Source organism: Capra hircus, chromosome 2 (genome assembly GCF_001704415.2).
Source record: "Capra hircus breed San Clemente chromosome 2, ASM170441v1, whole genome shotgun sequence".
Lineage (NCBI taxonomy): Eukaryota > Metazoa > Chordata > Mammalia > Artiodactyla > Bovidae > Capra > Capra hircus.
The window spans coordinates 38218383-38245939 of record NC_030809.1 but is presented as its reverse complement, the minus strand read 5'-3'; the positions used below and the strand labels follow the sequence as shown (position 1 = coordinate 38245939).

Here is a 27557-nt window from a genome sequence, read left to right as displayed (position 1 = left end):
TTACTCCCTTCCAAGACCTTTACATTCTGCCTTCTTAATCTCTCTCAAATCCTCTCCTCCTCCCCAACCTTACAGTCACTGACTTAGTTCAGATCCCTATCATTTCTTATTTGAATTTCTGCAGGTGATCCTAATGGTATCTCTATATTCGGTATTGCCTCCTTTTAATCCATTACCTATATAATGTTACAAAAGTAATTTAAAATACATATCTTATCATTCTATTCCCTTGTTAATAAATCCTCAGTGGCCATAGTTTTTAGGATACATTTCAAATTCCTTAGTCATCATACCTAAGTCTTCATGATCATTCATGTCCAAGCTCACCTTTCTCAATTTTTTATTTGACATTTCTTTTTCCTTGCTTATTTTCAATACCAAAATCTGCATTAGCTAACAACTGCAATACAACAAGTTACCAAAGTTTCTTGGCAGCTTAAAATGAAAGACATTTATTATCTCAAACAGTTTCTGAGGATCACAAATCCAGAATTTAGCTAAGTGGTTAGCTAGATGACTGTGGCTCAGGGTCTCTCAATGACAAGCCAGATCAGCAGTTATCTGAAGACCTGAATGGGCTGGAGAGTCTGCTTTCAAGGTGATTCATCTAGCTGTTGACCAAAGGGTTTAGTTCTTCAATACCAGGGCTTCTCAAAAGAGCTTCTGATGACATGGCAACTGGCTTTCCCCAAAACACATTATCCAAGAAAGTGCGTGAGGAACCAAGATGGAAGCTTCACTGTCTATTATAGCCTAATCTCCAGATGGAATCTTCAGTGTCTTTTGTAACCTAATTACCAAGGTTCAGTTCAGTTCAGTTCAGTTGCTTAGTCGTGTCCAACTCTTTGCGACCCCATGAATTGCAGCACGCCAGGCCTCCCTGTCCATCACCATCTCCCAGAGTTCACTCAGACTCACGTCCATCGAGTCAGTGATACCATCCAGCCATCTCATCCTCTGTCGTCCCCTTCTCCTCCTGCCCCCAATCCCTCCCAGCATCAGAGTCTTTTCCAGTGAGTCAGCTCTTCGCATGAGGTGGCCAAAGTACTGGAGCTTCAGCTTTAGCATCCAGTTACCAAGGTAAATGCCATCGACTCTTCTATATTCTGTATCACACCAACCAACCCTAGTGTAGCGTGAGAGGACATTGCACAAGGTTATGAATATTAGGAGGCAGGTATTGAGGGCTATTTTGGAGGCTAATTTCAATAAACAATAATGATAACAATGTAACCATCATTTTATGTATATAGAGATATATATAGATGACTGTATGTCTATTTTTATTATGTTATTAAGTATCTTCATATTCCTTCTTCACTAATTCTGTTATACATTTTCTAAAAAGTTTAATTTAAATGTTATTTCTTACCTCAAATATAATACTGTGCTTCTGCCTGACTTTAAAAAATTGTGAAACAATGTTAGGGTGAAATATTGAGGTCATAAAATACCCAGGAACTTAAATTTCCTGCATAATTTTTCTCAACCATAGTAAGCATGGAAATTTGCAAATATAAATAGCAAATTATTTTCTTTCCTCTAATAAAATTGATTGTTAATCGCTTAATTTGATTTGCATGTAAAGACAAAGATAACAATGATGTTCAAAGTTTCCTCTTTGTGAAAGGACATTGTTTTTTCCCATTTTTGAATACTGCCACACTCAATCATCTATATATATATGCATTGTTTGGCATATATATGTGTACACAGTCACCCATAGCACACATAAACCTACATGTGCGAATTAGATATGAACTCAGTGGCACTTTAGACAAATGAATTATGTCTTCTCTTTGCCTAGCTGCAGTGGCTGGTTGCCATGGAAATGATGCAGAAGGTAGACCTTTCAGGAAATGCTAATTCTTTTTTTGGGGGGATATGCTAATTCTAATGTGTCTTCATTGGAGGAGTTCATGTATTAATCAGAAATAAAGAGAACTTTAATAACAAAACAATGCAAATATGTTAGGAACAAAAGCTACCTGCTTTTATCAAAGAAATCCAATTCACCATCTCTTTTGTCCTGAGCTTGACTGAACCAAACATCACTCTTTCTGGAACTCTGCAATCATAGAAGAGATAGCTAGTTTTTTAAAATTAATGTCAGATTTCATCTTTAATTACCATATGCATAGAGTTAATTTCTGCTTCATTAAGTGCTGCATGGGGTCAGGACTAATTTCCACAGTTCTCTGCCTCCATAGATTATCTATTATTTCTAAAGTGTTTTCCTGCTTCAGATGCACTCTACTAGCATCTCCCAACACTGATTAATAATAACTTGGTTTCCTTAAAACCATAGTTGCTTGGAAAATATACTAAGACAATTCCTATCTTTTTTTGGTACCCTTTTTTGTCATAATGTGTTCTATGCATATCAAAGAAGTATATGCTAATTATGGAAAAAGTTTTAAGGTATCAAATATTTTTTAAAAAATTGAAAATCATTCATGAGCTTATCAGGTAGATATAAACATTATTTTTTTTGTATATATACTCCTCTTCATTACTTTTATGTATGTTTTAGAGTAAAACTGGTATTCATCCTTTCAGAAATTTTTCATTTTTTTCCTACAAAATAACTTATGGAATCATAGAGTATTAAAGTTGGAAAGAACTCTTCTATCATATTATACAATGAGCTGCCTTCATATCATCTTTACTCACTTATGTAAGTTTCTCACATTTAATTAGGTAGATAGTTAATTAGTTAACTACAATAACTTTTATTGGTTACTTAGTGACATCTGATAGTTCTGTCCAAAGTGAAAAATTGTTGTTGATTCTTGCCCTTTGTTGATTCTTCGCCCCAGTGTAACTCACACTTTAAGCCAAATAAACTAGTACTTGAGTAACATTTAAAATTGAGGTATTTCACGTTATAATATTTGCTATAGAATGACTTGTTAAGTTCATTCTTGTTTTGAATAGAATTTCTTTAAATATTAAGCAATTAAAATGTGAATTTACTTAGCAAATTTTGATTGCCTAAGTTACAGAATCGTTTTTAGTCTCTGAGTGCAACTCTTTATCGGTGGGAGTTTTGCTGTTGTACATCTGATTGTCAGTTGACCTTATCTGTTAGAAAGTAGTTAATGACTATGAGAGTGAACTGTACCTCAGTAATTACTTTCAGTCAAATAAGCTTTATGTGTAGACATAAATATAATCATCTGGCACCCTCAGGGAGACAAAACTGCCAACATATCATTCCAGTTAGTGCTTCCATGTAGGAATTGTTTTGGATGTTGACTTACAAGTACAAAAATCATGCATTATTTGTTTCTCTAGGGCAATTGCCTCCAATCTTATTGAAATTATTTAAGAATTACCTGGAGAAATTAGGAGTATAGGATGAACAGATATAAACTACTATACTTAAAATAGATAAGCAACAAGGATTTATTGTATAACACAGGGAATTATATGCAACAACTTGTAATAATCTATAATAGAAAACTGAATCATTTTGCTATACACTTGAATCTAACACAGTATTTTAAATCAAGTATATTTCAAGGAGAATAAAAAAGATTACCTGGAGATATTATAAAGACTCCTACATCGCATTGCCAGCAATAGTGGCTTAGTAGTTTGGGATAAGACTTGGGGGTTTTGCATTTTTACCAACTTCCCTTCTCCCTATCCCCCTCTTTGAGGGGCAAAAGGACAGAACAGCTCTGGGGAACTCTGTGGAGAGTGGTTAATAAGATCTGTGACCTTCCATGACAGCCCTAAGCAGATCTCTGGGAGGGAGGAGCTTGAGGAAGGAATCGGTGTCTTTTTTCCTTCCCGCGTTCTGTGGGAGCCTCCTTCTGCAGAATTCATCCTGGAGCCAAAGGCATGGGAGCCTCCTTTACAGTCTATACAGACCAGTCTTTCCAGACATGGAGGTAGAGAAAGAGGGAGAGTGGATGGGGTCAGGGAGCAGGGGTTGGAGGTAAATAAGAGATATACTGCCCCCCAAATTATATAATAAATATTTACATTATATATTTATATTTTATATATAATGTATATACAGAGTTGTGTATAAAAATGTATGTATTATACAAGATATATATAGTATATATATGTATAGGCTTTCTGTATATATAAATAGTGGATTTTCAGTCCATATTGAGGAAGTTCAGGATCTTAGTTGGCTAAAATTCTCTAAAGAAACAGAGAAAAGTACACAACACTGAAGTGGTTAGCTTCATGTATTTTCACAGGTGAGTACACTAGAGTAATCAGCATCCATATAAAACAGAACATTACAAGCACCCCAGTCTGATAATCATGTAACACTTAATTGATGTTTGTTAAATGAATATACTACCAGCATTTATTTGCCCATTCTCCTTTGGCTGACTTTGAAAATGTTGTCTAGTTTTTTATTGTAACAAAATTGCTGCAATAAACATTCTTGTGCATGTCTTCCTGTGTACACAAGCAAGAGCTTTTCTAAGGTAGAATTTCTGTACCATAAGGTAGGGACTAAAGTTGACTGCTGCTGCTGCTGCTAAGTTGCTTCAGTCGTGTCTGACTCTGTGTGACCACAGAGATGGCAGCCCACCAGGCTGCCCCATCCCTGGGATTCTCCAGGCAAGAACTCTGGAGTGGGTTGCCATTTCCTTCTCCTATCCTGCTGCTGCTGCTGCTAAGTCGCTTCAGTCATGCCCGACTCTGTGCGACCCCATAGACGGCAGCCCACCAGGCTCCCCTGTCCCTGGGATTCTCCAGGCAAGAACACTGGAGTGTTGACTAGATACCGCCAAATTACACCCTGAGAGAGTTTGCCAGCAGTGTATGAGTATTCCCGAGTATTTTTACCCTCAGTAATACTCAGTGAGTTTGGGTAAACTCTGGGAGTTGATGATGGACAGGGAGGCCTGGCATGCTGCGATTCATGGGGTTGCAGAGTCGGACACAACTGAGCGACTGAACTGAACTGAATACTCAGTGTCTTCAGTTTTCTGTCGTCTCACAGATTTGTTGAGTGTGAAGTGGTATCCCATTGTGGTCTAAGTCTACATTTCCCTGACTATTCACGAAGTGAAGTCTCTCTTATCTTTATTCCCTCTTTATGTTTTCTTTCTGGTGAAATTTCCTTCCATACCCTTTGCCCCATTTGAGCTATTTGTCTTCTTACTGTCTTAAAAACATGTCTTCTTTATTAGAAAGAAGACTAATCCTTTGCAGGCTAAATACATCGCAATTATGTTTTACATTTTGTAAACTTTTCAGCTTATGGTTTTTTTTTGTCTCTGCTTTTTTTTTAAATTTTTATTTTTACTTTATTTTACTTTACATTACTGTATTGGTTTTGCTATACATTGACATGAATCCGCCACGGGTGTACATGAGTTCCCAATCCTGAACCCCCCTCCCACCTACCACCCCATATCATTTCTCTGGATCATCCCCGTGCACCAGACCCAAGCATCCTGTATCCTGTATCGAACATAGTTACATTTGAAATAGTCACATTTATCAGTACTCTTTTAAAATAGTTGGGAAAGTTATCTTCTTCGAGAATCCTTTCACTCAGTCACATCCAACTCTTTGTGGCTCCCCATTGACTGTACCCCTCCAGGCTCCTCTGCCAATGGGACTTCTCAGACAAGAATACTGGAGTGGGTGGCCATTGCTTTCTCCAGGAGATCTTCCTGACCCACGGATGGAAGCCATGTCTCCTGCACTGGCCGGCAGATTCTTTACCACTGAGGCACCTGAGGAGCCCCTAGGATCCTGTCTTGCTAGGTCATAAATACTCTTCAGTCAGTTCAGTGCAGTTGCGCAGTCGTGTCCCACTCTTTGCGACCCCATGAATCGCAGCACGCCAGACCTCCCTGTCCATCACCAACTCCCGGAGTTCGCTCAGACTCACTTTCATCGAGTCAGTGATGCCATCCAGCCATCTCATCCTCTGTCGTCCCCTTCTCCTCCTGCCCCCAATCCCTCCCAGCATCAGAGTCTTTTCCAATGAGTCAACTCTTCGCATGAGGTGCCCAAAGTACTGGAGTTGCAGCTTTAGCATCGTTCCTTCCAAAGAAATCCCAGGGTTGATCTCCTTCAGAATGGACTGGTTGGATCTCCTTGCAGTCCAAGGGACTCTCAAGAGTCTTCCCCAACACCACAGTTCAAAAGCATCAATTCTTCGGCGCTCAGCCTTCTTCACAGCCCAACTCTCACATCCATACATGACCACAGGAAAAACCATAGCCTTGACTAGACGGACCTTAGTTGGCAAAGTCTCTGTTTTTCAATATGCTTAGTGTTCTTCTATTTTGCCTTTCCAAAGTCTCTAGTTCATCTAAAGTTGCCCTTTTTTTTTGATGCATGATGGTATGAAATAAGGATTTGGTTCTACCATATAAATAACTCAGTTTTTCTCTCACCATTTCATGAATGGTTGTTTTCCTGCAAACATGTACCTTTATTGAGTATTAGTGTCAGTGTACATATATGTGAGAGTATGATTTTGGGTTCTCCATTCTGTTGCATTTCCCTGTTTGCCTGATTCTACCAATATCCTATTGTCTTGTTGTTATAGCTTGTTTCTGATTTTTGTTATTGATTTTTATAAGTTAATAATAAATTTTATAAAAGGTTTTCTGTATTTACTAAGAAAATCATGTGGGTATATTCTCCTATAATCTTTTTAGGTAGTAGATTACTTTAACAGGCTTCCTAATAGTAAGCCAACCTTAAATTCCTGGGGAAAACCCAATGTGTGCATTGCTAGATGGAGTTTGTTAATATTTTGTTATTTTTACAACCACGCTCATACATGTGCCTTGTGGTTTTCCTCTCCTGACTGTTGTCTGATTTTGGTAGCAAATTTACAGTAGTCTCATGAACACCCCTTCTTTTTCTGTCTTTGGAACACTTTGTATACAACTAGAAATTCCCTTTTCCTTAATGTTTAATGAAATTTGACTGTAAACTTTCTGGGCTTGATACATTTAATAAATAAATTTTATTTACTACAATTCCATTTTTAAAGGTGATGGGCCTATTTAGGTTTTAATTTCTTCTTGACTCAGTGAAATGGATAAATATGTGTTCATCTGGGTATTCCAACTTTAATCCCATTAATCATAGTGTTTTCCTCTATTTATGAAACCATCACCATATCTAGTTATGTCTGCTTTTTAATGATCATATCTTGATCACACCTTTTATTGTATTTCTTGATTAATTTTTATTAGTTTTGTCAAAAAATAACATTTGATTTTGTTAATCCTATTTTCCTTTGTTTACTATTTTATTAGTATATGCTCTTCTTTTACTTTCCTATTTTTCTGTACTGTTTGGGGTTTTATTACTTTTTTTTTTTTTTTAACTTATTGAAGTAATAGCGTGGCCAAAAATTTCATTCAGATTTTTCTATTCATCTTAGGGAAAAACCTTAACAAACTTTTTGGCCAGCACAGTGGATGCTTACTTCATTATTTTTTACTTCCTTATGATTCCTTTATCCTGCTATAGTCTTATAATACTCTAAATGCTCTTTTCATTCCGCTTTATCTGTATCTCACAAGTTTTCATATGTGGAATCATTATCATTCCATGTAATATTTTAAAAATTCTCATTGCAACTTTTTATTTGACCCATGAGTTTTTTCAAAGTGTATTTCTAAATTGGCTAACTGATTAGAGCTTTATCTTTTTGCTGTTAAGTTCTACTGGAATTCAACTATGGTTAGAGTACTAGGTTTATGTGAGATGATGAATTTTCCATTTCTTTTGAGACTTAATTTGTAAACATTTCAAGGTACAAGAAAACAATGTTAAGTGTAGCATTCAGATCTCTTATGGTCTTCAGTTCAGTTCAATTCAGTTGCTCAGTCGTGTCCAACTCTTTGCGACCCCATGGACTGCAGCACACCAGGCCTCCCTGTCCATCACCAACTCCCAAACCTTGCTCAAACTCATGTCCATGAAGTCTGTGATGCCATCCAACTGAAAGGTTGTTGCTGAGCCATGAAAGATGCCAGGATTCTTGGCCTCCAGAGGAGAGAATTAAATCCAGGGCTAGTGATGAGGCTTGATTGCTCAGAGCTTTTGTGTAATAATGTTTTATTAAAATATAAAAGAGATAGACAAAGCTTCTGACAGAGACATCAGAAGGGGGCAGAAAAAGTGCCCCCCTGCTAGCCTTTAACAGTATGTTATATACCTATCAGCAAGCTGTTAATTAGAGAAAGGAAATGTCTCAAAACTTAGAGTGGTACCGGGCCCCTCACCCACAACATGCATTTTGAGACAACATTGGCACAAGGTGAGTCATTCCAGGCCATGAATCTTGAAGAAAGGCAAGTTTCCAAGTAAATATATAGTTTCATTAACATAGACTAGGAGAACAATGTATGAGTAAAACATACTGGTTTGTTGAGCCCTTATCAGTTCTGAGTCTTACGAGGAACCCACTTGAAGAAAGACGGCTGCTGTGCGACCTCATAGACAGCAGCCCACCAGGCTCTCCCGTCCCTGGGATTCTCCAGGCAAGAACACTGGAGTGGGCTGCCATTTCCTTCTCCAATGCATAAAAATGAAAGTGAAGTCGCTCAGTCGTGCCCGACTCTCAGCAACCCCATGGACTGCAGCTCACCAGGCTCCTCTGAAGAAAGACAGAGTCTAGGGTAAATGCATAGTTCATGAACATAGCTTAAGAAAAACATATCCATAAGAAAAATGCATTGGTTAGCTCAAGGTTTGAGAGAAGTTAAGTTCAGGTGGAACCTGGTGTCATCATGGCAACACAGAATTTTAAAAGAAAACTCCTTTTAATTTTGCATAGAGAAGGGAAAAAAATCTGACACTTGTATTTTGTTTCCTCCTGCCACTTGAGAGAGAGAAAAAAAAAACATCTGACACTTGCAGCATATTTCCTCTGTTTGGAGACCCCTAGCCTTCTTGTCTGTTACCCTCTCACAACCATCTCATCCTTTGTTGTCCCCTTCTCCTCCTGCCATCAATCTTTCCCAGCATCAGGGTCTTTTCCAGGGAGTCAGGTGGCCAAAGGATTGGAGTTTCAGCTTCAACATCAGTCCTTCCAATGAATATTCAGGACTGATTTCCTTTAGGACAGACTGGTTGGATCTCCTTCTAGTCCAAGGGACTTGCAAGAGTCTTCTCCAACACCACAGTTCAAAAGCATCAATTCCTCAGCGCTCAGCTTTCTTTTCTTTTTTTTTTTTTTTTTTTTAGTTTTTTAGTTTTTTAATTTTAAAATCTTCAATTCTTACATGCGTTCCCAGACATGAACCTCCCTCCCACCTCCCTCCCCATAACATCTCTCTGGGTCATCCCCATGCACCAGCCCCAAGCATGCTGTATCCTGCGTCAGACATAAACTGGCGATTCAATTCTTACATGATAGTATACATGTTAGAATGCCATTCTCCCAAATCATCCCACCCTCTCCCTCTCCCTCTGAGTCCAAAAGTCCGTTGTACACATCTGTGTCTTTTTTGCTGTCTTGCATACAGGGTCTTCACTGCCATCTTTCTAAATTCCATATATATGTGTTAGTATACTGTAATGGTGTTTTTCTTTCTGGCTTACTTCACTCTGTATAATCGGCTCCAGTTTCATCCATCTCATCAGAACTGATTCAAATGAATTCTTTTTAACTGCTGAGTAATACTCCATTGTGTATATGTACCACAGCTTTCTTATCCATTCATCTGCTGATGGACATCTAGGTTGTTTCCATGTCCTGGCTATTATAAACAGTGCTGCGATGAACATTGGGGTACATGTGTCTCTTTCAGTTCTGGTTTCCTTGGTGTGTATGCCCAGAAGTGGGATTGCTGGGTCATAAGGTAGTTCTATTTGCAATTTTTTAAGGAATCTCCACACTGTTCTCCATAGTGGCTGCACTAGTTTGCATTCCCACCAACAGTGTAGGAGGGTTCCCTTTTCTCCACACCCTCTCCAGCATTTATTGCTTGCAGATTTTTGGATCGCAGCCATTCTGACTGGTGTGAAGTGGTACCTCATTGTGGTTTTGATTTGCATTTCTCTAATAATGAGTGATGTTGAGCATCTTTTCATGTGTTTGTTAGCCATCCGTATGTCTTCTTTGGAGAAATGTCTATTTAGTTCTTTGGCCCATTTTTTTGATTGGGTCGTTTATTTTTCTGGAATTGAGCTGCATAAGTTGCTTGTATATTTTTGAGATTAGTTGTTTGTCAGTTGCTTCATTTGCTATTATTTTCTCCCATTCAGAAGGCTGTCTTTTCACCTTGCTTATATTTTCCTTTGTTGTGCAGAAGCTTTTAATTTTAATTAGATCCCATTTGTTTATTTTTGCTTTTATTTCCAGAATTCTGGGAGGTGGATCATAGAGGATCCTGCTGTGATTTATGTCTGAGAGTGTTTTGCCTATGTTCTCCTCTAGGAGTTTTATAGTTTCTGGTCTTACATTTAGATCTTTAATCCATTTTGAGTTTATTTCTGTGTGCGGTGTTAGAAAGTGATCTAGTTTCATTCTTTTACAAGCGGTTGACCAGTTTTCCCAGCACCACTTGTTAAAGAGATTGTCTTTACTCCATTGTATATTCTTGCCTCCTTTGTCAAAGATAAGGTGTCCATCAGGCTCTACTACAAAGCCACAGTCATCAAAACAGTATGGTACTGGCACAAAGACAGACATATAGATCAATGGAACAAAATAGAAAGCCCAGAGGTAAATCCACACACATATGCTCAGCTTTCTTTATAGTCCAACTCTCGCATCCATACATGACTATTGTGAAAACCATAGCTTTGGCTAGACAGACCTTTGTTGGCAAAGTAATGTCTCTGCTTTTTAATATGCTGTCTAGGTTGGTCATAGCTTTTCTTCCAAGGAGTAAGCATATTTTAATTTCATGGCTTCTGTCACCATCTGCAGTGACTTATTTACAGTCTTACTCATCTCTATATATGCTTGATCTGCTATTTGCTTGAAAAATGTGTGTTTAAGTACCACTATTATTGTTTGTTTATTTCCCCCTTACATGTCTCTTAGCTTTTGCTTAAAGTGTTTGGTAGCATTCTTATTAGGCTTCCCTGGTGGCTCAGAGGATAAAGCCTCTGCCTGCAATGCAAGAGACCCAGGTTTGATCTCTGGGTTGGGAAGATCCCCTGGAGAAGGAAATGGCAACCCACTCCAGTATTCTTGCTTGAAGAATCCCATGGACAGAGGAGCCTGGTGGGCTACAGTCCACGGGGTCGCAAAGAGTTGGGCACGACTGAGCGGCTTCACACACACATGTTAAGAATTTAAGCTTCTTGGCTTAGTTTTCCTTTTAACATTATGGTAACCATCTTTATACCTAATAATACTGTTGTAGGAAGGGAGACCCCTTCCAGGGCCTGAAACTGGGCTCTTGTCTAACACTCAGAAATGAATTGTCTGAGGAGACACACGTGCTGACAAAACAAGAGATTTTATTGGGAAAGGGCACCTGGGTGGAGAGCAGTAGGGTAAGGGAACTCAGGAGAACAACTTTGTCACATGGCTTGCAGTCTTGGGTTTTATGGTGATGGGATTAGTTTCCGGGTTGTCTTTAGCCAATCATTCTGAATCAGAGTCCTTCCTGGTGGTGCATGCCTTGTTCAGCCAAGATGGATGCCAGAGAGAAGGATTCTGGGAGGTGGTCTGACATGTGGTGTCTCCTTTTGACCTTTCCGGAACTCTTCTGGTTGGTGGAGGCTTTTTAGTTCCATGTTCCTTACCAGGACCTCCTGTCGTAAAACAACTCATGCAAATAGCTACTATGGTGCCTGGCCAGGGTGGGCAGTTTCAATCAATGTGCTTCCCCTAACGATACTTTTTACCTCAAAGTTTGTTTTATTATTGTTACACCAACTTCCTTTTAATTATATTAACATATCTATACCTATTTCCTCCCTTCCTAACTTTCTGTGTCCTCAAATATTAGGATTTTATTTCCTAATTAGAATGTGACTAAACCTTGTTTTGTAAATCCACTATAAACATTCTTGTCTTTTAACCCATTAATGTATTCATTATTCATTTTGATAACTGACATTTGGATTTATATTTTCCATTTTATTTTATTTTATACTTTTTATATACTTATGTATTTTATGTCTATTTTTTTCCTTCTCTGTCAATTAATTGTATTTTCTCTAATCTCCTTGTTTCTTCTTTTGGAAGGAGGTTTTCTATTATATGGCTATTATTGAAAGTATAACATGGATTCTTATCTACTCAAAGTCAGAATTGAATGAAATCCCAATATTTGAGCTCCAGTCACTCTGTGCCTTATTATATACTGTTATATACACTTATGAAAACATCACCATAATCAAGATAATGAACATATCCATCACCCTTTAAAATGTCCTTGTGCCCTTTGTAATTTTCCACTTTCTGAACCCCACTCTTTCTTCATTTACAGGCAGCCACTGATCTGCTTTCTGTAACTGTAGGTTAGTTTGCAATTTTCCAGAATTTTGTATAAGTGAAAACATGCTCTTTTTACCCAGCACAATTATTGAATATAATACTTTTCTCCTTTTTATTGCTAAGTAATATTCTGTTATATGAATATATCACAATTTGTTTGTTCACTCATCTGTTGATGTACATTTGTGTTTTAAGTTCAGGACCAGTACGTTCTTATAAAGTCCTTTTCCACTCCAGGTCAGTTAAAAAAAAAAAACACCAAATTTTTTTCTAGAACTATTATGGCTATATATTTCTGCATTTAAATTTTAATCTATCTTGATTTTATTTGGTAAATAAAATGTATTAATTTAAGATAGGCTAAATTAAATTTTTCCTGAGGAGTAAGTCAATTATGCCAATATTATTTATTGACTAGTATATTCTTTGAAGTAATTTGATTCTTGATCTTTATATATATTAAATATTTATAAATACTTTAATCTTTTGTAGCTCATATTTTATACCACTGAAATCTCGTTTAAACTCTTTACTAAATATTATTGTTGTATAACACAGATTAATATCTTACAATTTATACTCTTTACATTTCTTCTTAAACCTTTCCTGATTACTCCCATTTTTTTTTTCATCCATTCAATTAATTTCTCTGGAAATTTCATTAGAATTTGTGATATTGTGATTTATAAAAAGAAGTATATACTATTTTGTCTTCCCCCCTTGTTTCTGCCACAAAGTCCTTATAATCCTTCAGTTCAGTTCAGTTCAAAGTGATGAGCGGAACAATTATCTTTTGCTATGTTAATAAGGTGACTTTTGGGCAGCATGTAAGTTTAGGGACTTTTGTTTGTTTAGTTCTATACAGTTTCCTTGGCTCCTTTACATAATATTATCAAATTGAAATTTAAAAATCCTTATGAAGTACTATACATAAGGATTATTCCCATTTCTATCAAGGTACAAGTCAACCTGATGGCTTAGTATAAAAGAAACATCCTAATGTGAACCTCATCTGTTTCTATAGACAACCACCACCAAATTACTCACTAACTGTACTGACTACTTGACTCTCCTCCACCTGCTTGAAACTCATGACTTCTTTTTAAACTCCATTCCTTCATAGGCATTGTTTCCTCTGACTGAAATGCTGACCCACTTTCCTAACCAATGCTCAGTTTTGCCTGGATAATTGCTACCTGACCTTCAAAACTCTCTCCAGTGTCTCTGCTTCTAGGTAGTGTCTAGCAAAAGTAGGATGAGTGAGGCCATTTAGGAGGATGGTAGGATGGAACAGACAAGAGACAAGTAAGTGACTAAATGAACCAGGGAGAAGAGCAGAGCTATAAGGCATGTTTTGCCACCCTTTGGGATGTATGACTTCTAGTATAACCATGTGCTTTCTGCCATTGGAAACAGGGTCTCTCTCACGATACCTCCATGCCAAAGGTCTCGCTATGCCACCTACTTTGATGTTGCTGTTCTTCGCTGCCTACTCCAGCCACACTGGTCTGAAGAAGGCACTCAGTGGTCCCTGATGTACTATCTACAAAGACTGAGACACATGTTGGAAGAGAAGCCAGAAAAGCCCCCAGAGCCAGATATTCCTCTCCTGCCCAGACCCAGGAGCAGCTCCATGGTGGCAGCAGCCCCCTCACTAGTGAACACACACAAAACCCAAGTAAGAGCATCTCGGATCCATTGTTTTTTCAACAAACAACTTTGCCGTAACGGTGTCTTTTTTTCTTCTGTGTATCCAGCTCTTATTTATCCCATTGCTGTTTGATTGGTGGGTTCCCCTGATACTATTATCCTTTACTTTCCATCTTTTACTACTGGACCATTTTGCTGTTCTATTGTGCAAAATTCCATTTTGCATTTAAGAAGTGCTTTCTAAATGCCTCTTACCCACACTAATCTAGAGCAAGCTTCTGTTGATTCATAATAATGGAAAATGGGTCTTCTGGCTAATCAAAGTGCTAGTTAATAAAGAGGTTTTGTATATAACTGTCAATTACCAATATTATAAAGTGCATGACTCTGGTGTTTTACTGAATATGATTTAACTTCCTTTGTGGAGCTCAAAATTTTCCTGTGCCTCAATGTCACCTTTCACAATATTGGTTTTTGATACATAGTCTTGCTATTTATTATAGATGTTTGAAGGAATAAACTGAATATGTACTGATGACATCCCCATGAAAATCACTTTTTGATAAATGAAAGTACTAATAGCAGCTTAAATACTTGTTCCCTTTTTCAACATGTTAAATATGTAAAGTATGATCTGCATTGTGTTGCAGTTGTTTGAGTTGATTGAAATATGAATTGGCTGCATCTGAAATATGTCTGCATATTCTGAAAATAAACAGGAGTGATATCAGAATGAAAGGGAAATATGTTCTGTTTTAGTAATAGAAGATTCTGCCCAGAGTGAACATCTCCTCTGGTGAATCATTAAATGGAAAAACACATTTTTGAAATAGAAAAAGAAATACCTACTTCTTTCTTATTTTCTTAGCTTTCTTAAATCTGGAACTTTGTGGTCTCACTGTTGAAACCTCCAAAGAGAAGTTACAATTAATATGAAATATATCTCTATTGTGATATGAAATATATCTCTAAGTCCTTGACCATTAATCTATTTTTATTGTCTATTAAGGATCTCACCATGAAGTGTAATGAAGAGGAGAAATCTCTCAGTCCTGAAGCCTTTTCCAAGGTTTCATTGACGAATCTACGCAGGTCTGCCATCCCAGATCTTTCTTCAGATCTTGGCATGAACATTTTTAAGAAGGTGAGTAGAACCACTTTAAAAAAAGAAAAAAACAGTAACAACAAAAAAAAGTAGGGCATGAAATGCTTCTGATTGTGCTGCTGAGTCACGTGGGTTGAGGAGGGGACCTCAGAATAGAGGTCCACTCCCAGTTATAGCACTGAATTGCGGTATGACCTTGGGCAGCATGACCTTTCACATTCGCTCCCTGTGCATGAGTGCTTCCCATTTTGCACATTATGTGGGGTTGTTACGGAGCTCAATCCTGATAATATGTGTAAAGTGCTTCTAGTAGTGTGGTCATGGAAATAGTTGTGGTAGCAGTGATGGTATCGTACATTTGTATAGTTCATCTCATTCTACCAAGCACTTCATATAAATAATTCTTATTTAATCCAATGAGACTTTTATTCTCCACAATTTGCACCTAAGAACCTGAGTCTTATTGCAGTTCTTAGAGTAATGGGATCAGCATAGAACGTTCATTCTTGAAGTCATCTCTTAAAAATTTTAAGGCAATAGAAAAACCAAGCTTTGTGATAATGTAGTAAATCCTTATAACTGACCATTAGCTTTACTACTATTACTTCTCTTTGTGAGTGACAGTGTAGGTTTCCATTCAGCAAACATTTATTGCACATCCACAAGAATCTAGAACACTAAAACTGGGAAATTAAAGGTTGAGTCTTTGTGTAAATAAACTGACTTGGGAGTCAGTTGATTGGTTCAAATTCAACTCCTACCATTTTCTACCCCTATGATACTGGCAAAATGATATTGGTTTTTTCATTTATAAATGGGTACATAATATACTTACCTCAAAAGGTTATGATAATTGAGATAATGTGTGTAGAGTCTTTATTGGGCCTAGTACTTAGCAAGTACTCAATAAATGTTAACTATTCTTTTCAACAATAAAAAAGAAATAAGACTGTGCCTTAGAAACTTTAGGTAGTTTTAGAAAGGTTAAGTCCAAACTCAAAACTAGGTCTTCTAATTAAATATTTCACGCTCTTATTAATCTACTCTTTGCCTCTCTTTTTTATAAGCAAACGGAGCTAATCAAACAGAAAATAACATGTGTAAGATAATGTATGTGTGGTGGCTTATTTTTTTCTTTTGCAAAATGACTAGTTTGTGTCAATGAAGAACACAGAATTACCAACCTATCTATAAGCTTAGAGTTTGCTATGCAACATTGATAATTCAGTAAAAGACAAATGCTGTAGTTTTTCTAAAAATGTTAATCAGTAGGGGGAAAAGAAGTTTACAGTTCTGATTGCATGTGAGAATCTCTGCAGAACTTTTAATAAATCAACGGCCCAGGCCTGAGCCTGGATCTATGAACTCACAATTGCTAAAGATTAGGCCCAGACATTAATATATTTTTAAAACTTCAGGCAATTCTAAACTCTTAGATATACTGGATCTTGAATTTCTTTGACTGTTAGGTCATAGGGTTATACCAATGCAAATTTTGCATCTTCTTTGCCTCTCCTATGAACAGAGGTATGCATCTGAAGTCATTTGGCTGAAACAATGGATCTGTCTTGAAAAATGGAATAGAAAAAGACTGATTGGTCTACGTGATGGCTCAGGGTTCCTCTATACTAACCCAGGGTTTCTCAAGTTTTACCAAGCATCAGAATCACCTGCAGGACTTGTTAAACATTGCTGGCCCTCCCCTTTGGCTTTCTGATCTAGTATGTCTGGGGTTGAACCTGAGACTCTGCATTTCTGACAATTTCCCAGGCACCGATGCTGGTCCAGGGACCACACTTGGAGAAACATTCCTCAAGCCCAACCTGGCAGAAAAACCTAGGAAATATGTTATCTTTTTCTTAATTTCTTTCACTCCTTTTCACATTGTGGAAATTTCTCACATCTCTACTGGATGACATTTGGTGACTTTCTGGGTCTCCTTTTCCTGGAACATTTCCTGAATTTTACTCCAACCCTTTGGGAAGCAAATGATAACCTTGCCTTTGTCCTGTGCCTGACCTTCATCTCTTATCCCTATAGTTCAAGAGCCGCAAAGAAGACAGAGAGAGGAAAGGTTCCATCCCGTTCCACCACACAGGGAAGAGGCGGCCTCGGAGGATGGGAGTGCCATTCCTTCTGCACGAGGATCACCTGGATGTGTCCCCAACTCGTAGCACATTCTCCTTCGGAAGTTTCTCTGGGCTCGGAGAAGACAGACGAGGCATGGAAAAAGGAGGCTGGCAAACCACCATTTTAGGTGACCACAAGGACCTTCGAAAGTAGGGCAGAGCTTCTTTGACCTGTTTAGAAATCTGGATCTAGGGCTCCCAGGGAAATCTGTACTTTTTTCGACAGTTTAGTCGAGAAATCTGGGCCCAGATACAGCCTCCCCAGGACCCAAATAATGCTGTGTCTTCATAGACAAAGAAATGGAAATAATTGAATTATACAAGAATCCTGTGTAATTAGAAAGCCCTATTTCTGATCATTCTATACAATGATTCTTTAAGTTTCATCGAAGTACAATTTATATATAATATCATGCTAATTTCTTCTCTATAGCAAAGTGACTCAGTTATATATATGTATTTATATATATTTTTCATATTCTTTTAATATTTCATATTCTTTTCACCTGATATTGAATAGAGTTCCCTGTGCTATCCAGTATGACCTTGTTGTTTATTCACCCTGTATATAATAGTCTGCCTCTGATAATCCCAAACTCCCATTACTTTCCTCCCCTACCCTGCCTTCCTCTTGGCAACTGCAAGTCTGTTCACAGCAGTATATCATTCTAGACATGGAAACATGGCCTTAGAGGGCTCTGTGCATTAACTTTGTGAATCCAAAGACAGACTTTTCCTTCACTTAGATATTAAAAAAAGAAGATGTAAAGAAAAGAAAAGGGAGCTTTTTTTTTTTTTTTTTGTCTTTCTGGATGTCATATTAAGAAGACCAGGTTAAAATCAAGAGATGACAACTAGCAGGGGCCTAACAGATGGTTTCTGACATTTGGCTTAGATTGGGGCTGACCTTCTCACAGGCAGCTTCATCAATCATCTCAACCCTGAGTGTTCCCAAGGGAGATTTAATTCCTGCTAGTCAGCTGTGCCTTGCAGGCTTCCTAATATCCCCGACTGTCACTGCCGTCCTTTGGACAGACAAAATCTTGGCAGAACATCTTTCAGATTTTCTAACCTTCTTGTGGTCCTTGTCCTTCTCAGGGAAATTTACCCGGCGGGGCAGCTCCGACGCGGCCACCGAGATGGAGAGCCTGAGCGCCAGGCACTCCCACTCTCATCACACGCTGGTGAGTGACCTGCCAGACCACTCCAACAGCCACGGGGAGAACATCGTCAAGGAAGGTGGGTCGGAGGCGGCCCCTGCAGGCGGGACTTCAGGTTTCTTTTCCTGTTTCCTGTTTTTTCTCCATGTTCCATTTTCATTGTAATCTGGCTCCATGTGCTTTTTGAAAACTTGCATTTGTGTATTTTATGGCTGGATTATTTGTGAGCAGTTCTTAAAATTTCCTTAGTAGCAAGAGCTATGGGATGGCACACTGTGAACACCATACCTCTCGGAGGGAAAACAAGGGCAACCCATTCATTCTGTATTTGTTTTCATAAGAGCGTTGACCTACAGGAGACTTCTGGGACGTCTGTCACATCCCTCTGAAGGGCTTGTCCATCTTCAGGGCAGGAAAATCCCTGCCTTCTAAGATCACTGATTCCCTTTCCAGACAGCTGCTATTCTGTGCTTTATGTGAAGCAAACATGTGCCTCTGGATGAAATCCAAGATGGGTTCTTAATCTGTGCTCTTCTTAACCTATGAGTTTAAATTTAGTCCCTCTTTTCCCTGGACTGTACTTCAAGTATTTGATGACATTTGTTAGTTACCACCACGAATTTATGTTCCATAATTCTTAAGCAGAAGAGAAAAAAGAATCTTTCTTGTTTTCTGTTGCCTAAATATATTAAATAAAACCAAATATTTTCACAGCTACAAACTTGCAGGGAAATATTTCAATCAAATTGGTTTAACTATTGGAGAAGGAAATGGCAACCCACTCCAGTATTCTTGCTTGAATAATCCCATGGACAGAGGAGCCTGGTGGGCCCCAGTTCATGGGGTCGCAAAGATTCGGACACAACTGAAGCAACTGAGCACAACACGGTGTAAATAACCAATAGGGTCTATCATCTAACTGCGTAAAAAGCACCAGTTAGACAAAAAATTATATCCTGGGTCTTAAGAAAGCCAGTTAAGAATTCACATTTTCTATAGCCTTCATTGTTTGTCAGATATTATTATACATGACTTAACACCATGGGAGTTGACAATAGCCTTGAGACTCTCCATCAAATATATGCCATAGCTGTGACTGTGGTCGTGATTTAAATAGTAGGTTAAGTGTCTAACATAATCTTGTAGGTTCATATGGGGGAAGTAAGACATTGCTTTCCTTTTTCTAGTGCGATCTCAGATCTCCACTATTACAGTTGCAACCTTCAATACCACGTTGGCATCGTTCAACGTCGGCTACGCAGACTTTTTCAGCGAGCATATGCGGAAGCTCTGCAACCAGGTGCCCATCCCTGAGATGCCGCACGAACCCCTGGCATGTGCAAACCTGCCTCGAAGCCTCACAGACTCCTGCATAAACTACAGCTACTTGGAAGACACAGAACATATTGATGGGACGAATAACTTTGTCCACAAGAATGGCATGCTTGATCTTTCTGTACGGAGCAAGAATTTTTCTTACTGAAGCTCAAAAGATATTGAATCTTTGGTCCAGTTTTTACAATGTTGGGTAAAATGGACATATAAGTTCTTAGAAATGTTGAGTCTTTAAATGAAAAAGCTACACTTAAAAAAGAAAAAACCTTTTACAAGTGTATCACCCATCTTAAATGTACCTTTTCTCTTTTTTGAGCATCACTTTAGATTTGATCTGATATTAGAATATTTTTATAATTGAAAAATGTTAGTGAATCCTGAATACACTTAGTAAATATCTGTGTATTTGTGTTTGCTAAGTCCCTCATTTTCTAGACCAGAAGTAAAAAATTCTGCTTGTTTTCTTTTGTTATATAGGCAACATGACTATGAACCACCCAAACAGCAAGAGAGAATGAATAGAAGTCCATTAAAACATTTAAACCTGCATTCTCAAGAATGCCTGTCTTGATTATAGTTATTAGCAAATGAAAGGGTTGTTGTATTTTACAAATATATTTCACACAATTTTTTAAATTTCGCATTAGGGAACCTGGCTCAGCAAATAATTTAAAAGACTAAAATCAATAGAAAGACATAATTTAAACATACAAATATTTTGCATTCAAAATGAAATGTAAATAATGATGCAATTGCAAATGTTCCTCTCTTATATGCCTAAGGAAACCTTTGCTCTTCACCGATTATTACTGGAAAGGATTACTGGCAGAGGATTAAAACACTTTGATTTTAGAAATCAGTTGAGCAAGTTTCCATTTGGGCAAATAATTGCTCTCCCGTTAATCCATTATGCTTTGTTATCTCCATTAACTGTCTATATTATGGCAATTTTAGAGTCCTTAAATGAGATAACACACTTATACATTTTTAATTCCTTGGGTGATTTGTTGATTAAGCACATATACAAGGTTCCAATGCAGCATAATAAGATCATCTGAAAATTACCTGAATTATTTATACTTATGTGCATAGAACAGCCAAAGGAAATGCAATAAATGGAATAGCCAAATCTATTTAGGAAGAGGTAATTCAAGTAACTTAATCACTCTCTGATTACTTTTGTCTTCCCCCAGGTGGTTCTGAAGGCCGTTTATCTTGTCCTTAACCATGACATCAGTTCTCGCATATGCGATGTGGCACTGAACATTGTGGAATGCTTGCTTCAACTTGGTGTGGTGCCCTGTGTAGAGAAGAACAGAAAGAAGAGTGAAAACAAGGAAAACGGAACTGTAGAAAAAAGACCAAGTGAGGGAACTTTCCAGTTCAAAGGAGTATCTGGAAGTTCCACCTGTGGATTTGGGGGCCCTACAGTGAGTGGAGCTGGAGATGGTGGAGGAGATGAAGGAGGAGGTGGTGATGGAGGAGGTGGAGGAGGTGATGGAGGAGGAGGTGGAGGAGGTGGAGGCGGCCCCTATGAAAAGAATGATAAGACCCGAGATAAGGTATGAATGAACCAGCTTTGGCATACTCATGAAATGTTATTCCTGATTTCTTTCCGTGTTTTTGCATGCCAGCAATTTGTTGGCTCCTTAGCCGCTAGTCACTAGTCCATAATAAGCAGTATGCATGCATGCATGCTCAGTCACTTCAGTCGTGTCCAGCTCTTTGCAACCTTATGGACTGTGGCCCACCAGGCTCCTCTGTTCATGGGATTCTCCAGACAAGAATACTGGCGTGGGTTGCCATGCCCTCCTCCTGAGGATCTCCCAGATCCAGGAATTGAACTCACATCTCCTGCATCTCCAGCACTGCAGGCAGATTCTCTACTGCTGAGCCATCTGGAAGCCTCTACTAAGCAGAATAATGTTTCTGGAAAACATTAAGTTCTTTCTCTTGATTTAAGGAACACATTGTAGGTAGCCTGCTTCAGTCCCAGTTAAAGAGAAGAAAGGGGAATTTTTGTTTAGTAAGTTGATTTGTTGGTATGAGTTTAGAAGACTAGCCTTTGTCCTCTTACATCTCAGCGTGCCACACCCAGATGTCTTTATCGTTCTCATTAGTTATTGTTTCTGAATTTAACTTCCTTTGACTTGACAACCCCTGATTTATGATTTCAGCACTTAACATCAGTAATTAGTTTTCTAATTTAAATTTTAAATAAGAATTACTGCAGCTATATTGATATAATTTATGCTATTTCAATTTGAGATCTTAGTTGGAAAATACTAAGTACTTGAAATCAAAAAAGAGATTTGAATCTCTAACAGGTGGCGCTCTACATATCAGGCCAAGTGTTTACATGTGTAAGATTTCATGGTGCAGAGTTCTACTACCTACATATTATCTGAAACATGAATTGCTGACTTTTTGTGGGGTATCGGGTTTCTTCATCTGAAGGTGTGCAGTGCTCCTTCCTCTTTTTCCCCCTTCCTCTCTTTCCAGTCCTACCTCATGCCTGTTTAATTTGCATTTATCCTGTTTCTTTCCTCATGGTCTATTCTCATTTTCCCCAATATTTGTGGACTCTCATCCAATAATTCCTGCCCCAGTATTCTTAGGTTCCCGAACCTAACTTTTCCTTTAGGATTTCTTCTACTGCCTCACTCATATTTACATATTTTCCAATTCTAATAGAATCTTCTGGTACTTGATGTTTCCAACTTTTACATTCCCAAACATCACTGAGGACAATTCAAGGGTCCTCAGATCTCATTGTAGATGAAAATTATCAAAATGTTGATATTAATCACAAGGGTTTTGAACTTGGATCCCAAGGTCTAAGGGGTTTTTCAGTCAAAAGTTATGTAGGAGATTCTTTATTTAAAATCGTTTTACCTGTCAATCTAGGTGACAACTCAAAGAGATGATAGATAGAACTATGTCATTTTGTTGCAAAATTCAAGGGAAAATAGGAAAAATAAAAGTTGTCAAGCTTTAATAAGCTCTTATCAGTAAAACTTAGAGATATGCTAAACTGATGAAGCTTTGTTATGTTTGGGGCTTCCGAGGTGGTGATAGTGGTGAAGAATAGGCCTGCCAATGAAGGAGACATGAGATATAGGTTTGATCCCTTGCTATGTTTATTGAGGATTTATGAAGTTTATTATTAGTATTTTGTTTGGGTTTTGTTTTAGTTCTAAAATTACACCCAACAATGGCACCCCACTCCAGTACTCTTGCCTGGAGAATTCCATGGACGGAGGAGCCTGGTGGGCTGTAGTCCCTGGGGTCGCTAAGAGTCAGACACGACTAAGTGACTTCATTTTCACTTTTCACTTCCATGCATTGGAGAAGGAAATGGCAACCCACTCCAGCATTCTTGGCTGGAGAATCCCAGGGACAGGGGAGCCTGGTGGGCTGCTGTCTTATTATGGGGTTGCACAGAGTCGGACACAACTGAAGCGACTTAGCAGCAGCAGCAGCAGTATTCACATCTAATTTTTTATTAAAGAGCTACAAATGTCTTGCCTATCTAGATATTATATATAATCTAGATATTATTAATCTATTATATTATATAAATATAAATCTATTATATGTAATCTAGATATTATATGTAATATATAGATATTATGAACACTAGAAACTTGATAATATAAATGTTACTTTGACCAGTTACTTTTGATTAGGATGGGGTTTTACAAAGTCAGATTATGTGTTCTCCAAAACAACCACAAAAGATGCAAATGTTCTGTAGTTAGTTCTGCAAAATAATATTCTTTGTAATGCGGAGAATTTATAAAACTGTACTGGAACGTAGGTCAAGTGCATTGTACTTGTGATTCACACAGGTCTGCTCTGCCTCCAACCCATCTGTTATTTTCAGTGGAACTTGGAGTTTATCTAATTTTGCAACCTAGTAATACCAGAAGCATGGGGGAATTGATTAATTCAGAAGAGAAGATCTAATTTCTATTTCTATATTTGCTGCAAACGAGTACTGAGAACTTGAAATGTTATTTAGTATATGTCCTGATTTCTGCCTATAACATGCTACGTCTTTCTGAATGTCTCCTTCTGGAGGAGCTGAAATCCCAAGGACATCTGAAGATCCAAAGAAATACAAATAAATGTTTACAAAAAGCTTTGGGAGCTAGGAATTTTTTTAAGGAACATTTAATAGTTTTTAAATGTTCATAAATCAATCTTCCAAATCAGCTCTTCCCCAGAATGACCTTTTCTGAGGCACAACTGCCTCTGGCCACACAGGCTGTGTACTCCACAAGAGCTCTCTGCCAAGGAGGCCAGGCAGGACTGAAATCAGGGCCAGTCAAGGCTGCTTCTACTAAGAGGCACCTTTTAGTAGAAGGTGCCTACTACTCACTTTTTCTAATTCATCCTCCCAGAATAGTGCCTTTTCTAACTTGCACAAAGTTGCCCCAAAGGATAGCAGTGCCCCACACCTAGAAATGAGCTTCCCTGGTAGCTCAGCTTGTAAAGAATCCACCTGCAATGCAAAAGACCCAGGTGTGATCCCTGGGTTGGGAAGATTCCCTGGAGGGAGGGCATGGCAACCTACTCCAGTATTCTTGCCTGGAGAATCCCTTGGACAGAGAAGCCTGGTGGGCTATAGTCCACGGAGTTGCAAAGAGTTGGACACAACTGAGTGACTAAGCACAGCACAGCTAGAAATAATCATTAACACTGGTTTTGCTATTATTATGCACCTTACTTGTTTTGCCTCACAAACTCTGTGAGACGGATATTTTAGGATTTCCCTTTTGTGAGGCATAGGGTGTTAAGTAGCTTGCCCAAGGTTATGGAGCTAAGATTTTAATTTAAACTTAAAACGTTTATGAATTGGTGAAAGAATTCACCAATTCCTACACCAGTCATGCTCAGTCATGTTGGATTTTTTGTGACCCCATGGACTGTAGCCTACCAGGCTCCTCTGTCCATGGGATTCTCCAGGCAAGAATACTGGAGTGGGTTGCCATTCCTTTTTCCTGGGGATCTTCCTGATCCAGGGATTGAACCTGGGTCTCCTGCATTGACAGGCAGTTTCTTTAACCTCTGAACCACCAGGGAAGCCACTGGTGGAATATATGTACATATAAATAAATAAATGTATGTATGTTCTATGTATGTGTATATATATGTATGTTTGAGTCTTCCATTTGTAAGCATCTGAGCTGCAGAGTTCCCAAGAAACAGACTCGGACAAAGAGATGTGTGCAGGAGGTTTGATGGGATATCCACTCAGGATTGACATCTATGAAATGTAAAAGCAGCAGGAAGGAGCCAAGAGAGAAGCTGAATTGCAATGTAGTTGTAACAGAGACTCCAGCCCCTCACACAGGGAGCACCAGAGTTGGGATGGTTCTTCAAAGTAATCCCTGGGTAAAGTAAGGGAGCCCACCTTATTCCATGACCTCCCTCCTAACCCTCTTTATGCCCTTGACCAATCACTGGAGGTGGACTGCTTCCAGGAGGAGAGCATAATGTGGGTCAAGGCTGATCTTTTTAGCTAAGGACAATGCCTGAAGAGGAATTCACCTGAGAGTTATCAGCCATCAATAATTCCAGCCTTGATTCATGGCAGGAGGAGAAGGGAACGACAGAGAATGAGATGGTTGGATGGCATCACCGACTCAATGGACATGAGTTTGGGTAAACTCCAGGAGTTGTTGATGGACAGGGAGGCCTGGCGTGCTGCAGTTCATGGGGTCAGAAAGAGTTGGACATGACTGAGTGACTGAATTGAACTGAACTAAATACTTACAGCAGTTCAGAGAATGAATGTTCAGTTCTGAAGGGGGCGGGGGTATTTCTGGGCATCACAGCCACTACCTGGGGCTTTGGTTAAAAAAAAAAAAAAAGACCCAATTACATAACATTAGGAGAGCAGAGAGAGTGTCTCATCACATAATGAACAGCACATGATGTCTAGATAACTCTCATACCTGACGCACCCTCCCTGCATTTGAGTATTCATTCTGTGTAGATGGCCCCAAAGTTTACGTATCAACCTGAGCATATGACTTATTTTATATTTGGCACAGTAAACTGATGAAGTAGGAAGGGAAGCTATTAAGATCCTCAATTCACAAGTGGGAAAACTAAAGGACAAAGAGATTCGTTCATTTATCTAACGTCATGTGCAATTAAGGAGTAGGAGCTGGACTCGCAGGTGGCTGTGCTGACAACAGAGAGTCACTAGAAGGACCCAGGAAGGTTGAAGCTTCCTGAAGGTTATGGTGCAGATCTGCATCATTCCTTAGCAACAGCTTCCTTATGCTTCTTTGGAAACAATTCAAGGATTTTCTGGAAGCTATGCTCTCCACTTAAAGCAAGGATTACATGAGTCAAAAGAGGATAATAACAGTTCATCTCCGGGGGACTTCCTATTTAACCTCGAATGAAGAACCCACGCTGAATATTTACAAAAAAAATTTTTATTCTTACTTTGTTTATACATGAGTATTACAATACAGCAAAAGCAAAAAAAGAAAAATCCTTTGAAAATGTCAGAAAATGCCACATGATTTCAAAGTTTCAGACTTTGATCAGTTCCAGAAATTTAGCAAAAATCTTTGCCTAGTGATACTATCAGGAAACTGCTGGTAAAGGTACCTTCTGGAAAAAGCTGTTTGCCTTTATCATTGATAGTCCACACTGTCTCTCTCTAGACAGTCATTCTGATCACCAGTCGAGCATACGAAAGCATGTCTTCTACGGAAGAGGTCTACATCCATATCCTGTAGCACTAGAGGGTATTCAAAATGCATAAATATTTTTCTTTCTTGTAAATCACGTTCTAGATTTTCCAAAAAATTAACATGCCTGTTGAGCCCTTGACAATTCTACTTCCCAAACTCCAGGGGCTCACTGTAAAACATATAAACTTGGTTTAATAATAAAATAGAGTCTCAGTAGCAAAAGAAACTAAGTAACTAAATAAACAGAATCCTCTTTCTCTCTCATTCTGGGTGCTAGGATGAAAGTACACCTGTAAGCAACCATAGGCTTGCTCTAACCATGCTCATCAAAATCGTGAAGTCCCTGGGATGTGCCTATGGTTGTGGAGAAGGACACCGAGGGCTCTCTGGAGATCGTCTGAGACACCAGGTATTCCGGGAGAATGTAAGAGAATTAAAGTAGATTCCATTTCCTCTTCCTCTTCTCTCCTTTCAAATTAGGAATGAGTCCTTTGACAATGAGGGTCAGTGTTCCCTGAAAAAATATTTTGTTTTGTGAGGGTAATTAATGCTGTCCTAAGGTGGGAGAATTCCCACAAGATAATCTCAAGACATCTAAAACCCAGGCTTAGAAAAGTTTAATTGGGAAAATAACTTCTGCCTCCTGCCTAGGGCAGGCCAACTCCCAGTTGGTAAAAGGATGTATAATTGGAACATGTGAATTATAGTTTGAAAGAACATTGCAAAAATGAATATATTTAGCAAACTTCTGATGGTCTGTGAGAAATGACTTTTTAATCACCTGCCTGGGTACTATGGTAGCATATTTTATATTAGAAAAAGGGATCTACCTTTCAGATTGAGTTTGTTGTTTTTAGATATGGAAAATGGCCCTTATTGGGACAAAACAGGACTACAAAAGTAACCATTTTCTGGCTGCTGTGTTTGACAATGAACCTTGACTGCTAAATATTGGGTTGGCCAAAAATTTCCTCCAGATTTTTTCATAACACCTTAAGGAAAATTCAAATGAACTTTTTTGGCCAACCCAATATTTACAGT

At 38.5% G+C, this 27557-nt stretch overlaps 1 protein-coding gene across 2 annotated transcripts in view; it reads left to right on the top strand.

Annotated features, from left to right (window-relative positions):
• Nucleotides 1-27557, top strand: part of UNC80 (unc-80 homolog, NALCN activator) — a 215584-nt gene that overhangs the window by 26863 nt on the left and 161164 nt on the right. The window contains exons 8-14 of one of the 2 annotated variants that reach the window (XM_005676458.3): nt 13835-14096; nt 15078-15212; nt 17214-17430; nt 18401-18541; nt 19650-19918; nt 20991-21359; nt 26794-26925. In XM_005676458.3, coding sequence (XP_005676515.2) covers nt 13835-14096; nt 15078-15212; nt 17214-17430; nt 18401-18541; nt 19650-19918; nt 20991-21359; nt 26794-26925 — 1525 coding nt within the window. Of the gene's footprint in view, nt 1-13834; nt 14097-15077; nt 15213-17213; nt 17431-18400; nt 18542-19649; nt 19919-20990; nt 21360-26793; nt 26941-27557 lie in introns of both variants that reach the window. The other variant, XM_005676457.3, reaches the window with a different exon arrangement.